The sequence below is a fragment of the Octopus sinensis genome, linkage group LG2 (assembly GCF_006345805.1).
Source record: "Octopus sinensis linkage group LG2, ASM634580v1, whole genome shotgun sequence".
In the NCBI taxonomy this organism is placed as follows: Eukaryota; Metazoa; Mollusca; class Cephalopoda; order Octopoda; family Octopodidae; genus Octopus; species Octopus sinensis.
The window spans coordinates 22,641,004-22,653,964 of record NC_042998.1 but is presented as its reverse complement, the minus strand read 5'-3'; the positions used below and the strand labels follow the sequence as shown (position 1 = coordinate 22,653,964).

Genomic DNA, 12,961 nt, shown 5'->3' with positions numbered 1-12,961 from the left:
GGGCACTGAATGTGTATGAAAAGCAAAAGCTGAAAAGAAATGAATGAGGTGGTCATGCTCTGCTGGATATGTAGAGTTTGAGTGTACAGAAGGGGTGAGAGATTAAGCTAATAAAAAGCTCCTGTGCTGGTGCCACATAAAAAGCAGCCAGTACACTCTGTAAAACAGCTGGCATTAGGAAGAGCATCCAGTCATAGTACCCATGCCAAAACAGATGACTGGACCATGGTGCAGCTCTCCAACTTACCAGCTCCTATCAAACTGTCAAATACATGCCAGCATGGGAAACTGATGTTAAACAATGATTATGATGATGATGATGATGATGATGATGATGGTGTATAGGGAATGACAGTTGAGTAAAGAAGTGTCAAACGATTAAAGTGGGGAGACTCTGTGGGAAAGGAATCATAAGGAAGACATGGGAAGTGTTGGAATTTGAAAAAAAGACAAATGGTGATTGGCAGCACCAAAAGAGTGATGGTAGAGTCTTCTGGGTACAAATGGATTTGATGCAATCCTTTACATAGAAGGCTGAAAGAGATAATGATGAGAATTATGGCAAGGGCAATTGAATACAGGTATTCAATTTCATGCACAGCAATGGACAATGAAAAGGGGGGGGTGAATTTCATAAAGAGGGTTGGATAGATCCAGTGCAAATTCTATATACAGGAACTGCACAATACAGTGAATACGCAAGATCCACTGGCAGCCATAGTTACATGTGCAGTTACATAGTACAGAGAATAAAAGAGAGGGTGAGAAGAGGATGAGTGATAGAGAGATGAAAGAATATCAAAGAGGTGGAGAAGGCACCAGTTGTAGACTTATTAGGGCCATATTGGGCAAAAGACCAAAACACTGTTATATTTATATTTATATATGAAATACTGCTAGCCTTGAGCGTAAATTAGGAGTTATTATTATAGTTGTGGTTGTTTCCAACACAGACACAAAGACCCAGATTTTTTAAGAGGGGCCTACAGTCAATTAGATTGGTGCAAGTACTTAATTGGTGCCCATTTTATTGACTTGGAAAAGATGAAAGACAAAGTCAGCCAAGGATGCAATTAAACTCAAAGGGTACATAACTAACTAGCACAAGAAATTTTGTCTCTCATTCTACCAATTCTGCCAGAGTAAAGAATTTAATCACTATTTTCCCATGTTGACATGTAAGAACCAAAAAGCAAGATTTAAAAATACACAAGTCAGAATATATTTCAAAGGTTTTTGCTTGAAGTCCATCACAAAAATTATTTCAGCATCAATTCCAAAAACATTATAGAATCTTATGAAAAGAACTTTCGGACAAACTGCTTATATTATTCAGCTGAATAACCATTGCCAAGACTTGTTCAGTGAACACAATTACCAAGTAACAATCTTAGAAAGTATATTAAGGAATGTTTTGATAAGAGCACTTTTTTTTTTCCTTTTTCACTGTTTGCATCTATTTTCTTCATGCTAGCACAGCTTGGACAGTTTGTGAACCTTTGAATCAATATTGTTGGAGCAACTGCTTTTAGAACTAAGATGGTGTTCTTGCTATTGATAAGTCAAATGCAAATGAAGAATGAAACCTATTTTATCAGTTACACAGACTGATGCAAGCAGAATAAATACATACAAAACATGAAATTATTTTTACACTACAACTTTAATCATCATTTTTTTTTTTCTATGAATTGCTTCAATTTTTAAAATGTTATTTTTGCAGTTTTCTCATTTGCTCATTCAAAGTAAAAATGTTCGATAAATGAAGTGTGTTTAAAAATATAAATTTTTAATAATTATTTTCTTAACATAATTTGATAAAACAAAACTAATTTCAGAAAAATAACATGCTATAATTATTTTCTTGAAAACAAAATCATAAAATTATTAAAATTTGTACTAGAAATGTTTAAATAATTACTATAAGATGTTTGAAACCAAAACTTCAAAGTCAGAAGGGCTTTGAAAAATGATACAATGCAAATTTTGAAATTTAATCAATAAAAAAAATCATAAAATACAAACAAACAGAAAACATTGAACAGTAGAAACAGCAAGGAGCTGTTTTTGCTTAATACACATACACACACCCACACATATAGCATAAAACAAAAGTAATCTTATTTCTAAAAAAAATAAACTTCAATAAAAAAAAATGTTTGGAAGGAATATAATCCAATTTTTGTATTATAATAACTTGTGTCTCAATTCTGCATAACTTGGGGGAAAAAAAGTGTTCAAAAATGTACATTGAATTACTAGTTTTACCAAATCTTGCAGAACAATAATAAAACCACAATGTAGAAATGGAATCTTCCGATAAATTTACAATGCTTCAAGCAAAAGAAACACTAGACAGATATTTTACCGCAATGCTTTCACCTTAATTCTTGTTTCAAATTGCTAATTCACTGTGATTTTTCAGGAAAAAATATCTTCTCTATCATGTATCTTTTACTTGCTACAGTCATTAGACTGTGGCCATTCTCGAGCACTGCCTCGAAGGATTTTAGTCGAATGAATCAACCCAAATACTGATTGTCAAATGGTGATGGGGGGCAAACGCAGACATAAACATATGCACGCACACACACACACACGTCAAATCTACTTACAGGGCTTTAGTTGGCCCAAGGCTATTGCTCAAGCTGCTACACAGTGGGACTGAACCCAGAACCATGAGGTTGGAAAGCAAACTTCATACTACACAGTCATGCTTGTACCTATATATTTATATAAATATGCATGTATATATTAAAGAGGGGTTGACTGATTTATCGAGTTACTCTGGGATTCTTGCTGTATATCTTTAGACCCCAAACACTGCTGGCCTGAGAATTCTTCAAAATATGGAGGGAGGAAAAGCCTTGTTTTTAAGAGTAAAACCCTAGGTGATTATCTTCCTTTGCCAATGTCCATTGATCTTCGACCATGCAGCCAACTATATATATATATATATATATATATATATATATATACACACACACACACACAATATTTTTTATTTATCATCATCTTCATCATCATCATCATCATTTAACGTCTGCTTTCCATGCTGGCATGGGTTGGATGGTTTGACTGAGGACTGGCAAGCCAAGAGGCTACACCAGGTGCCAGTCTGAGCTGGCAAGGTTTCTACAGCTGGACGCCCTTCCTAATGCCAACCACTCTGAGAGTGTAGTGGGTGCTTTTCTGCAATACATTGCATATAGAAGAGGATAGCTGCATAAAGACATGCTGAGCTCTAATTGTGGAAGAGGTAGACCCAGAAAAAGTGGGACAAAGTGGTGAGAAAAGATCTTTGGACACTGGGCCTCACTGAGGAAATGACAAGGGACCTGGAGTTGTGGCGATTTGCTGTATTTGAGAAGATGTATCAAGATATGTAAATGCACTTATACCTCATAAATGCATGCACACTGGTGGCATGTAAAAAACGTCCAGTACACTTTGTGAAGTGGTTGGCATTAGGAAGGGCATCCAACCATAGAAATCATGCCACAACAGACGACTGGAGTCTGGACAGCTCCCCAGTTGGCCAGCTCCATGTTAGACCATCCAGTCTATATAGTGGAGGTACATGGCCTAGTGGTTAGAGCAGTGGACTCGCGATCGCAGGATCGCAGGTTCGAATCTCAGACCGGGTGATGTGTGTGTTTATGAGCGAAACACCTAAGCTCCACGCGGTTCCGGCAGAAGGTAATGGCAAACTTCTGCTGACTCTTTCGCCACAACTTTCTCTCAATCTTCCTCCTGCATCAAGCAGCTCACCTGCGATGGACCGGCGTCCCGTCCAGGTGGGGAACCTATACGCTAATGAAACTGGGAAACCAGCTCTTATGGGCCAGGAATGGCTCAAGAAGGAGCAAACAACAAAAAATCCAGTCTATATCAACATGGAAAACGGACATATGATGATGATGATGGTGATGATGTTATATAGTTTGTGATTGGTTTTAGTTCTTAACTTTGTGTCTAAAAATGATTTCAAAATAAAAGGGTTTATAATTGTTGCCAAATACTTAAATTCTTGATACCGGAAACTTCAAAAATTGCAACAACAAAATGTCACAACTCTGAATCTATGCTTCAATACATTTTGAAAATACAGTAAGTAATTTGGAGGGATTTATTAAAATAATTAGCTGGACCTGTAACATCAAAAATGACGGCTAATTGTAGTATTTTATATATATAAATATGGAGGGTAAATCAAATTAATACACTTGTCAATGTTCACATACACTCACATACTTCCCTTGTACACATATACACATATACTCATGCAAAGTTGAAACGCTGTTTGATTTTTCTTTTCAGCATTGAATATTCACCATCCCATCAGTTTGCCATCACCCCTTCTTTCTTTATTCATCTATCACCCTTTCCTTTCTCATTCATATGTAGTGACGGAGAAAAACACAAGAGTACTATTATAGTAGACGATTTTATTATTAGGCTGTTGTGATTACCCAAGTCATAATTTTGTGTAAGAAAGTGTCTTACATAAAATAATGACTTTGGTGGCTCAGTCACTTAACATCCATTTTTCCAAGTTAGCATGGATTAGCCACAGACATATCTGATGCAGGATTTTACAACCAGATGCTCTTCTTATTGCCAAACCTTATCTGTTTTTCAAGTAAAGGACATTTTTTTTATATGACAAGTCTTCAAGAGAGCAGGGCAACTGACCATAGTATCAATAAGGAAGGCAAACACTGTACTACTGGTAAAGGTATGAAATAACAAAATCGCTATGCAAGCACACACAAGAGGTTGCCTATCGTTTCCTATTTCATTATTGCCCACAAGGGACTAAACATAGAGGGGACAAACAAAGACAGACAAAGGGATTAAGTCGATGACATCGACCCCAAAGAGATGAAAGGCAAAATCGACCTCGGTGGAATTTGAACTCACAATGTGAAGACAGACGAAATACCTCTTTCTTTACTACCCACAAGGGGCTACACACAGAGGGGACAAACAAGGACAGACAAAGGGATTAAGTCGATTATATCGACCCCAGTGCATAACTGGTACTTAATTTATCGACCCCGAAAAGATGAAAGGCAAAGTCGACCTCAGCGGAATTTGAACTCAGAACGTGAAGACAGACGAAATACCACTAAGCATTTCGCCCAGCATGCTAACGTTTCTGCCAGTTCGCCGCCTATTGTTTCCATCAACCAAATTCATTCACAAGACATTGGTTGGTTGAAGAAGGTTTTAATTTAAATATAAACACTTTGAAACATACAACTTTATATCAGAAATAAGAGCTATCTTAGGCAGATTAGAATCAAATGAGATAGTATCTTAAATAACTTGCATAATTACAACTATTAAAATCTCACACACAAATTGGTTTCCTATTATTACACCATTAAAAATAATTATACTTTCCAAGGTCCTAAATGTGCACAAGCAACATGGGATAACTTTTAAGTGATATGCTATTCACATTAACTTTTTTTTCTAATAGTTTCTCTGTAAAGATATGAATAACACTAATTCTCCAAGCTAGTGTCACAAAATTGAATTAAGTTAGCAAGACCATTGAGCTTGGATTGCGTTCATAGCTGAAGCAAATGTATTTTACTAATGTAGATTATACCAACTGCGGAAACCTAGAACAATGCAACGTTTCATTCCTGGCCATAAACTAGAGGAGCTTGTGTTTGGTGGGAAATAACCAATTTTGTAATTTTCCTTCCAGTTGTTTACTTAAGAGGAGGTGTATGGTCTAAAAAAACTAGTCAGTCTACCTCATGGTCCTGGCAGACAATATGGAAAATGTGCTGCCATGGAGGTGCAAGAGTAGTCACTCAGACTTACAGGGCTCATACCCATGGCTGGAGTGTGAGCTCCACTTACAAGGCTCACACTCAGTTCACCTTGATAGCAGTGAACAGAGATGTAATTCAGGGGCCAAGAATGCTGGAGGTCTAGCTAGCTGGCAGAAACGTTAGCACACAAGGCGAAATGCTTAGCAGTATTTCATCTGCCGTTACGTAATGAGTTCAAATTCCGCCGAGGTCGACTTTGCCTTTCATCCTTTCGGGTTCGATTAAATAAGTACCAGTTACGCACTGGGGTCGATATAATCGACTTAATCCATTTGTCTGTCATTGTTTGTCCCCTCTGTGTGTAGACCCTTGGGGGCAGTAGAGAAATAAGAATGCTAGAAGTCTCAACTGTCATAGGCTCAGCCACAAGTCTCTTAAAGACCAACCAATACTTTTTCAATCTGCCCTTCTTATCTTGATGAGCAGAGAAGCCTGGGCTGGCAGCCAAACACACCAGGTTGCAGCAGGAGAAGGTGTCACAGCATGTAGCATCCCAGACCTATCACCATGTAACAAGAAAGTTGTCATGTCATTTGGCCTTTTACTGACCCCTCTGTACAAGCCTGCTGGCTTGAGCTTGGAAGGGAAGCCTGCAGTGTCTAGGCCATACTTCATGATCTCACTGAGAGCAGCATGGTGTGGAAGGTGGCCAGCATTATAATGGCATGACAATGGGTGGAGACTAAAAGAATCCACAGTGGATCCACAGCAGCATTTGTGAGACTCACAGATCCAGCGGTCATCAAAGCCTCAGGAAACACCAATGTGCAAACAGTCGCTATCCAGCTGAGTGCCAGTTGAGAGCGATGGTCAGGATGGTGCACCAGCTTGTCTGAGATCATGCTGCATTGGATGGCATCCTTGTTGTTTTGTGGGGACTGGACATCCACAAAGGGGTAAGGAGATGGGAGCTGAGTAGGTCCAGTTGTGTTGCGGAGAACCCTGGTAAAAGGTTTCCGAAAGAAATACTGACAGGACAAGTAAGACCAGAGACTGGAGGCCCAGGCCTCCATATCTGATAAGTAAGGAGGCTATAGCAGAAGACACTTGCCCAAGGTTCCACGCAGTAGGACTGAATTCAGAACCATGTGGTTGGGAAGCAAGCTTCTCACCACGCAGCTACTCCTGTGCCTGTATGTATGTACATATATATTTATTCTTTTATTCTTTTACTTCTTTCAGTCACTTGACTGCGACCATGCTGGAACACCGCCTTAAAGGGTTTTTTTAGTGGATAAAATTGACCCTAAAACTTATTCTATTAGTCTCTTTTGCCAAACTGCTAAGTTATAGGGATGCAAACACACCAAGATCAGTTGTCAAGCGATGGTGGTGGTGGAGAGACAAACACAGACACAAAGACACACACACCTAAATAGATATATATATATATAAGAGAGGCTTCTTTAAGTTTCTGTCTATCAAATCCACTCACAAGGCTTTGGTCAGCCTGAGGCTATTTTAGAAGAGATTTGCCCAATGCACCACACAGTGGGACTGAACCCAGAACCATGTGGTTGGAAAGAAAGCTTCTTACCACACAGCCACATCATGATCATCATCACCATTTAATGTTCATATTGCATGCTGGTTAGGGCTGGATGGTTTGACAAGGATCCAAGGAGTCAAGGACTGCATTGTGCACCAGGGTCTGGAGTATACTGGATCTCCATCAGTTTCACTGAAGAGTATTCAGTCAGTGAAGCCACCAAAATTACCTGTTCATTGAATTATCATGTAACAGGCTGAATGTTCCACGGACAGGCTGAATGTAATTCTCAAATAGAACCAGTATGACAATACGAGAACCATCCAATAGGCATCCACACGGTTTCCTTCAACCTAATTTAATTTCTATGAATACATCATGGTTGAAGAACCAAGACGTTCATAATCACAAGGCTCCAGGGTTTGGCATCTTGTGCAAGTGTTTTATATCATAGCTTTGGATCGACCAAAGTCTTGTATGCCTGTGTATATTTTTAGCCATCTGTGAGTTCATGGCTGTTTCCTGCACCAGCTTCACATAGAAGCCCCAGCCCATCCAAAGTGCGTTGGATTGCAGGACGGCCTGCTGTGCTTACCTTGGATCGTAGGGTGACCTGCTGTGCTTCAGGAGACCTACTGAGTCAAGTACATCAACATCAAAAACTCAAATGGAAATTGTAGTTGTGATACCTGTGCCAGTGGCACATAAAAAGCACCATCTGAATGTAGCCGATGCCAGCACCGCCTTGACTGGCTTCCGTGCTGGTGACACATAAAAAGCAGCCACTACACTCACAGAGTGGTTGGCATTAGGAAGGGCATCCAGCTGTAGAAACACTGCCAGATCAGACTTGAGCCTGGTGCAGCCTCTTGGCTTCCCAGACCCTGGTCGAACCGTCCAACCCATGCTAGCATGGAAAATGAACGTTAAATGATGATGATGATGATGATGATGTAGACAATAACATATGCATATGAGTGTCTGCGTGTATATGTGTGTATGAATATATGTGAGCCCAACCCATGCAAGTGTTAAGAAACAGAAATAAAATGATGACGATGATGATGTCGATGTATGTATGCACAGCTTTCTATGGAGGATGTAAACATAGTCATGAAAGATGAATGGCTGATACTGGCACAGTCAGAAATGAAATGACCCAGTGACCAATCCATTGGAAACCTGTAGCCACAACACTTATCTCTATATATATATGAACCGCAAAATGTCTGTCTGTATGTGTGTGTGTCCTCTATACAAATCCACAATTTTTCAGTTAGAGGGCTTGCACTTTCTATGGTCATTCAAAACCGTCCAAGAGTGGTCGTGCACATTTTTACATTTCCCCAGTCACCCTGCAAAGCCATTAAAAAATCAATAGAAGTGACATTTTGTGAATTTTCTATCCAAAGCCCAATCAAAATGCCTGAAATTTGATATGCCAATTGAATGCCAGCTAGCTGTATGTGATTGGTCAGAGATTTGGACAATACTCACGTGTATATGCGCACACACACAGCTGTATATGCATGCACTAGCACTATGACTTGGCGTTGCCAGGTCATAGGGCTAGTTCCTCATAAATTGCAATACAAAATGAAATAAATAAATAAATGCTTTTAATCCAGCCCTTCTTTATTAGCTATAAAAGAAGATTCTTGGTTTAGAGATCAATATGGTGGTTCGGGAATATTTTAGTCCCTAGGTCAGACTTGTATGAAACACATTCTATACTTCAGAGTCATCAAGATAATTAACTATGAGTTTGTTGATAGTAAATGTATATGTTGTTGCAAAACATTTTTCACTATTGGGATGGAATTTAAAAGATTGCCAGAAATACTGATTTCGTGTGTTATATATAAGATAGCAGCAAAAGTACCAGACTTTATCTGAGTTTACAGAAAGTATTAAGGAAAAAATCGGTACTTCTTTGGTATTCCTGCCACCCTATAACTTCTGAACCAGTAATTTTAAAAAAAAAAAATTTTTCAGATTCATACGTTTTCAATATCAGAGATTACAATTTAGCAAAAATAATTTTTTTTTTAATTTCAATCTCTCCACACCAATTCATTTGCTTTGTTTACAGTTGACAAGACACACAAAATGACAGCTTCCAAATCCTGTTTCCTGATTGGGTGAAAATGATCAAACTTTAAACCTCTATAACTTTTTAAAAACATTCATGCTAAATTGTTGGAGTTGTTTCACCTTTTAAAGAAAAATGTTTTTGAAAAGTTACAGAGGTTTAAAATTTGATAATTTTCACCCAATCAGGAAACAGGATTTGGAAGTTGTCATTTTGTGTGTGACAGCACATCAACTGTAAACAAAGCAAATAAATTGAGTGGGTGGAATTAAAATCAAAAACAATTTTTTTTTTGTTTTTACTAAATCATAATCTTCAATATTGAAAACATATGAATCTAAAAAATTTTTTTTAATTTTAAATCACTGGTTCAAAAGTTATAGGGTGTGAAGGAATTCCAAAGAAATACCAAAAAATCATATAGTTTATGATCTCCTCTAACAAATGTGCCCATACACAAAATATCAGCTTCTTGGGAGCAAAACTGTAGCTTAAAAACATGGTTCCTACTTAAAGACATTCACTTTTAGATGTGAAGAATTGTAGCTATAAATCTGAGAATTGAACAGACTGATAAAGGACCTTAAATTACTAACCATCAATATTTTTCTCATCGATACATGAAATGAATGACAATAATAATAATAATAATAAAAAAATGGGAAAAACATAATTAAGCTACATCTAAGAAATTTTAAGAGGTAAAAAAAATCAAGAAAGATGAATGTAACTCACCTGCTACTTGTGTCTCGGTAGCAAAAGACGTGGCTCCTTGCAAAGTAACAGACTCTTCTGTAGGAATTGGATCTTGAGCAGATGAAAAAGTCTGTAGTGCTGCTGCTTCTTCCTCTCCCTCACAAGATGTAATTTGTAACATATCAGTTATCTTGTTAGGGGACGATGGAGCAGCTGGCGTCGAAGTGACTAACAATGGCATCGAAGGCAGTATAGTACGGCCGTCAATGTCAGAGGTTTGTGGCTGGCAGTTGCTGATATACCAGCGAGAAGGCCGTGTTGGAGGGACTGCATAATTAGTGTCTGGTGAAAGAACAGTTTCAATATGACTACTTTGACTGGAAGTGGTACCACAGTTGTTAGTTTTATCAGCAACAGTTTGTATAGTATTAGTATTATTCCCATTACTGCTGCTAGTAGTTGAGAGACTGGCATTGTTTGATATAACTGTGTTTGTCGTAGAAGTATTAGTGATAGTAGATAGATTAGTACAACTGGTGGTAACTATCTCACCACTCAGTACTGATGGTCGGTTCGCTTCATTCGGTTCTTCTTTTATAATGATTGGAGCTTGTCCTGATCCCCGGATGGGAGTATTTATCTTATCCAATCCATTAGAACAGCAACAATCACTCTTAGTTATTACTTCACTAAAAAGGTAATCTTCCTGATAGTCATCGACAGCTACTTTGAAATTGCCACATATTTTCACACTATTCCAAAAAGTGGCATTAGCATGAAAGTACTGATGTAAAAAACTGGAGAAAGCCTCCTTGAAATCAAGGCCCATTCTTTCAGATATAAAGTAGATTCATCCTATAAGGGTCCAACAAAGAAAAGAAAAAGAACAGTTAATGTTTTATTATTACTGATAATATACATCAAAATATATTAATATAAATGGGGAAGAGTACTTCTTTTTTTAATTAAAGATATGTTTATGGTAGAACAGAAATTGTATAGTAAGTTTCCTAAACATCTTTATTTTGAGCACCCAACAATCATTCTCAAGATATACTTCAATTTTCTTTTCTTTTTTTTTTTTTTTCTAATTTTAAGCTTGAATGAAAATCATCCTCCGTAAAATTGCAGATGTGCTGTAGAAATATAATTGAGAAGAAAAATTCTGATCTGAAAAGCAACAAGGAAAGCACAACATTGGGGATTATAGAATAGCAATAACTTTATATGATCTTTGGGACTTGTTGATCAAGCAAAATTTTAAATTAGGCAACACAGGCCAGAAACACTGAATGATGTGTGTTTAAGAAGGAAGATGAAGACAAATGAAAAACATCATCATCATCATCATTGTCGTTTAACGTCCACTTTTCATGCTGGCATGAGTTGGATGGTTTGCCTGAGGGCTGGCAAGCCAGAAGGCTGCATCAGGCTCTAATCTGATCTGGCAAAGTCTCTACAGATGGATGACCTTCTTTATGCCAACCACTCTGAGAGTGTGGTGGGTGCTTTTTACGTGCCACTGGCACGGAAGCCAGTATTGATGGCAACGACCATGCTTGACTGTGCTTTTTATATGCCACCAGCATGGGAACCAGTCAGGTGGCACTGGCAACGACCACGCTTGAAAGGTGCTTTTTACGTACCACTTGCATTGGCATCAACCACATGATGCTTTTTACGTGCCACCAGCATGGGAGCCAGCCAGGTGGTACTGGCATGGGCACAACAATGACTTCACTGACTCAACAGGTCTTTGCAAGGGCAGTTTATTGCCCAATGATTGAAGGGTACTCTTAAATGGGTTGGTTATGCTGCACTGGCATAGGCCACGGTTACAATCTCACTTCGCTTGCCAGGTCTTCTCAAGCACAACATATCTCCAAAGGTCTTAGTCATTTGTCATTACCTCCAAGAGGCCCAATTTTCGAAGGTCATGCTTCACCACCTCATCCCAGTTCTCCTGGGTCTACCTCTTCCACAGGTTCCCTCTACTGCTAGGGTGTGACACTTATTCACACAGCTCTCCTCATCCATATGCAACACATGACCACACCAGCACAGTCGTCTCTCTTGCACACCACATCTGATGCTTCTTATGTCTAACTTTTCTCTCAGGGCACTTACACTCTGTTGTGTATGCACACTGGCATTACACATCCAGCAGAGCAACTAAAACTACATGTGTAGAACAAAAACATATTACTCAATCAATGTAACCTCATATACAAACATATACATAAATACATGCTTACATATGTATCATCATCATCATTTAACATCAGTCTTCCATGCATGCAAGGGTAGGATGGGTGATAGGAGCCGGCCAGGTAGAAGACTACCCCAGACTACCATGTCTGTTTTGACAGGGTTTTTATGGCTGGATGCCTTTCCTAACACCAACCACATTAATCTGATGGCTTACTCTACACTTTTGCAGAGTAAAAATTTATTATTCTTAAACAAGAATGCTGTTGACTGTGACTTTGAAGGTTCAGTTAGTTAAGCCATTGTCAGCCTGATGGCTTAACAGGCCAAAACTTGGAAGTCACTGTCAACAGCATTCTTGTTTAAGAAATATGTGTGTGTATGAGTTCAAATTCTGTCGAGGTTGACTTTGCCTTTTATCCTTTCAAGGTCAATAAATTAAGTACCAGTTGCGAACTGGCATTGATCTAATCGATTGGCCCCTTCCCCTGAAATTTCGGGCTTAGAATAGAAAAGATAATTTAAAGCAGTTAGATTCAGCCCCATGCAACTTAAAGTTGCATTAGGTCCAATCAAACTGTTTTAAATAATAATATAACTGACTCCTACTAAATGTGCTGTCTC

General features: G+C 38.4%; 1 protein-coding gene across 6 annotated transcripts in view; it reads right to left on the bottom strand.

Moving 5' to 3' along the window:
* Positions 1-12,961, bottom strand: part of LOC115223641 (A-agglutinin anchorage subunit) — a 220,059-nt gene that overhangs the window by 169,343 nt on the left and 37,755 nt on the right. For all 6 annotated transcript variants that reach the window (XM_029794321.2, XM_029794333.2, XM_029794338.2 and 3 more), the window contains one exon: positions 10,169-10,984. In XM_029794321.2, the coding sequence (XP_029650181.1) occupies positions 10,169-10,958 (790 nt within the window). In that variant the 5' untranslated portion in view covers positions 10,959-10,984. The remainder of the gene's footprint in view (positions 1-10,168; positions 10,985-12,961) is intronic.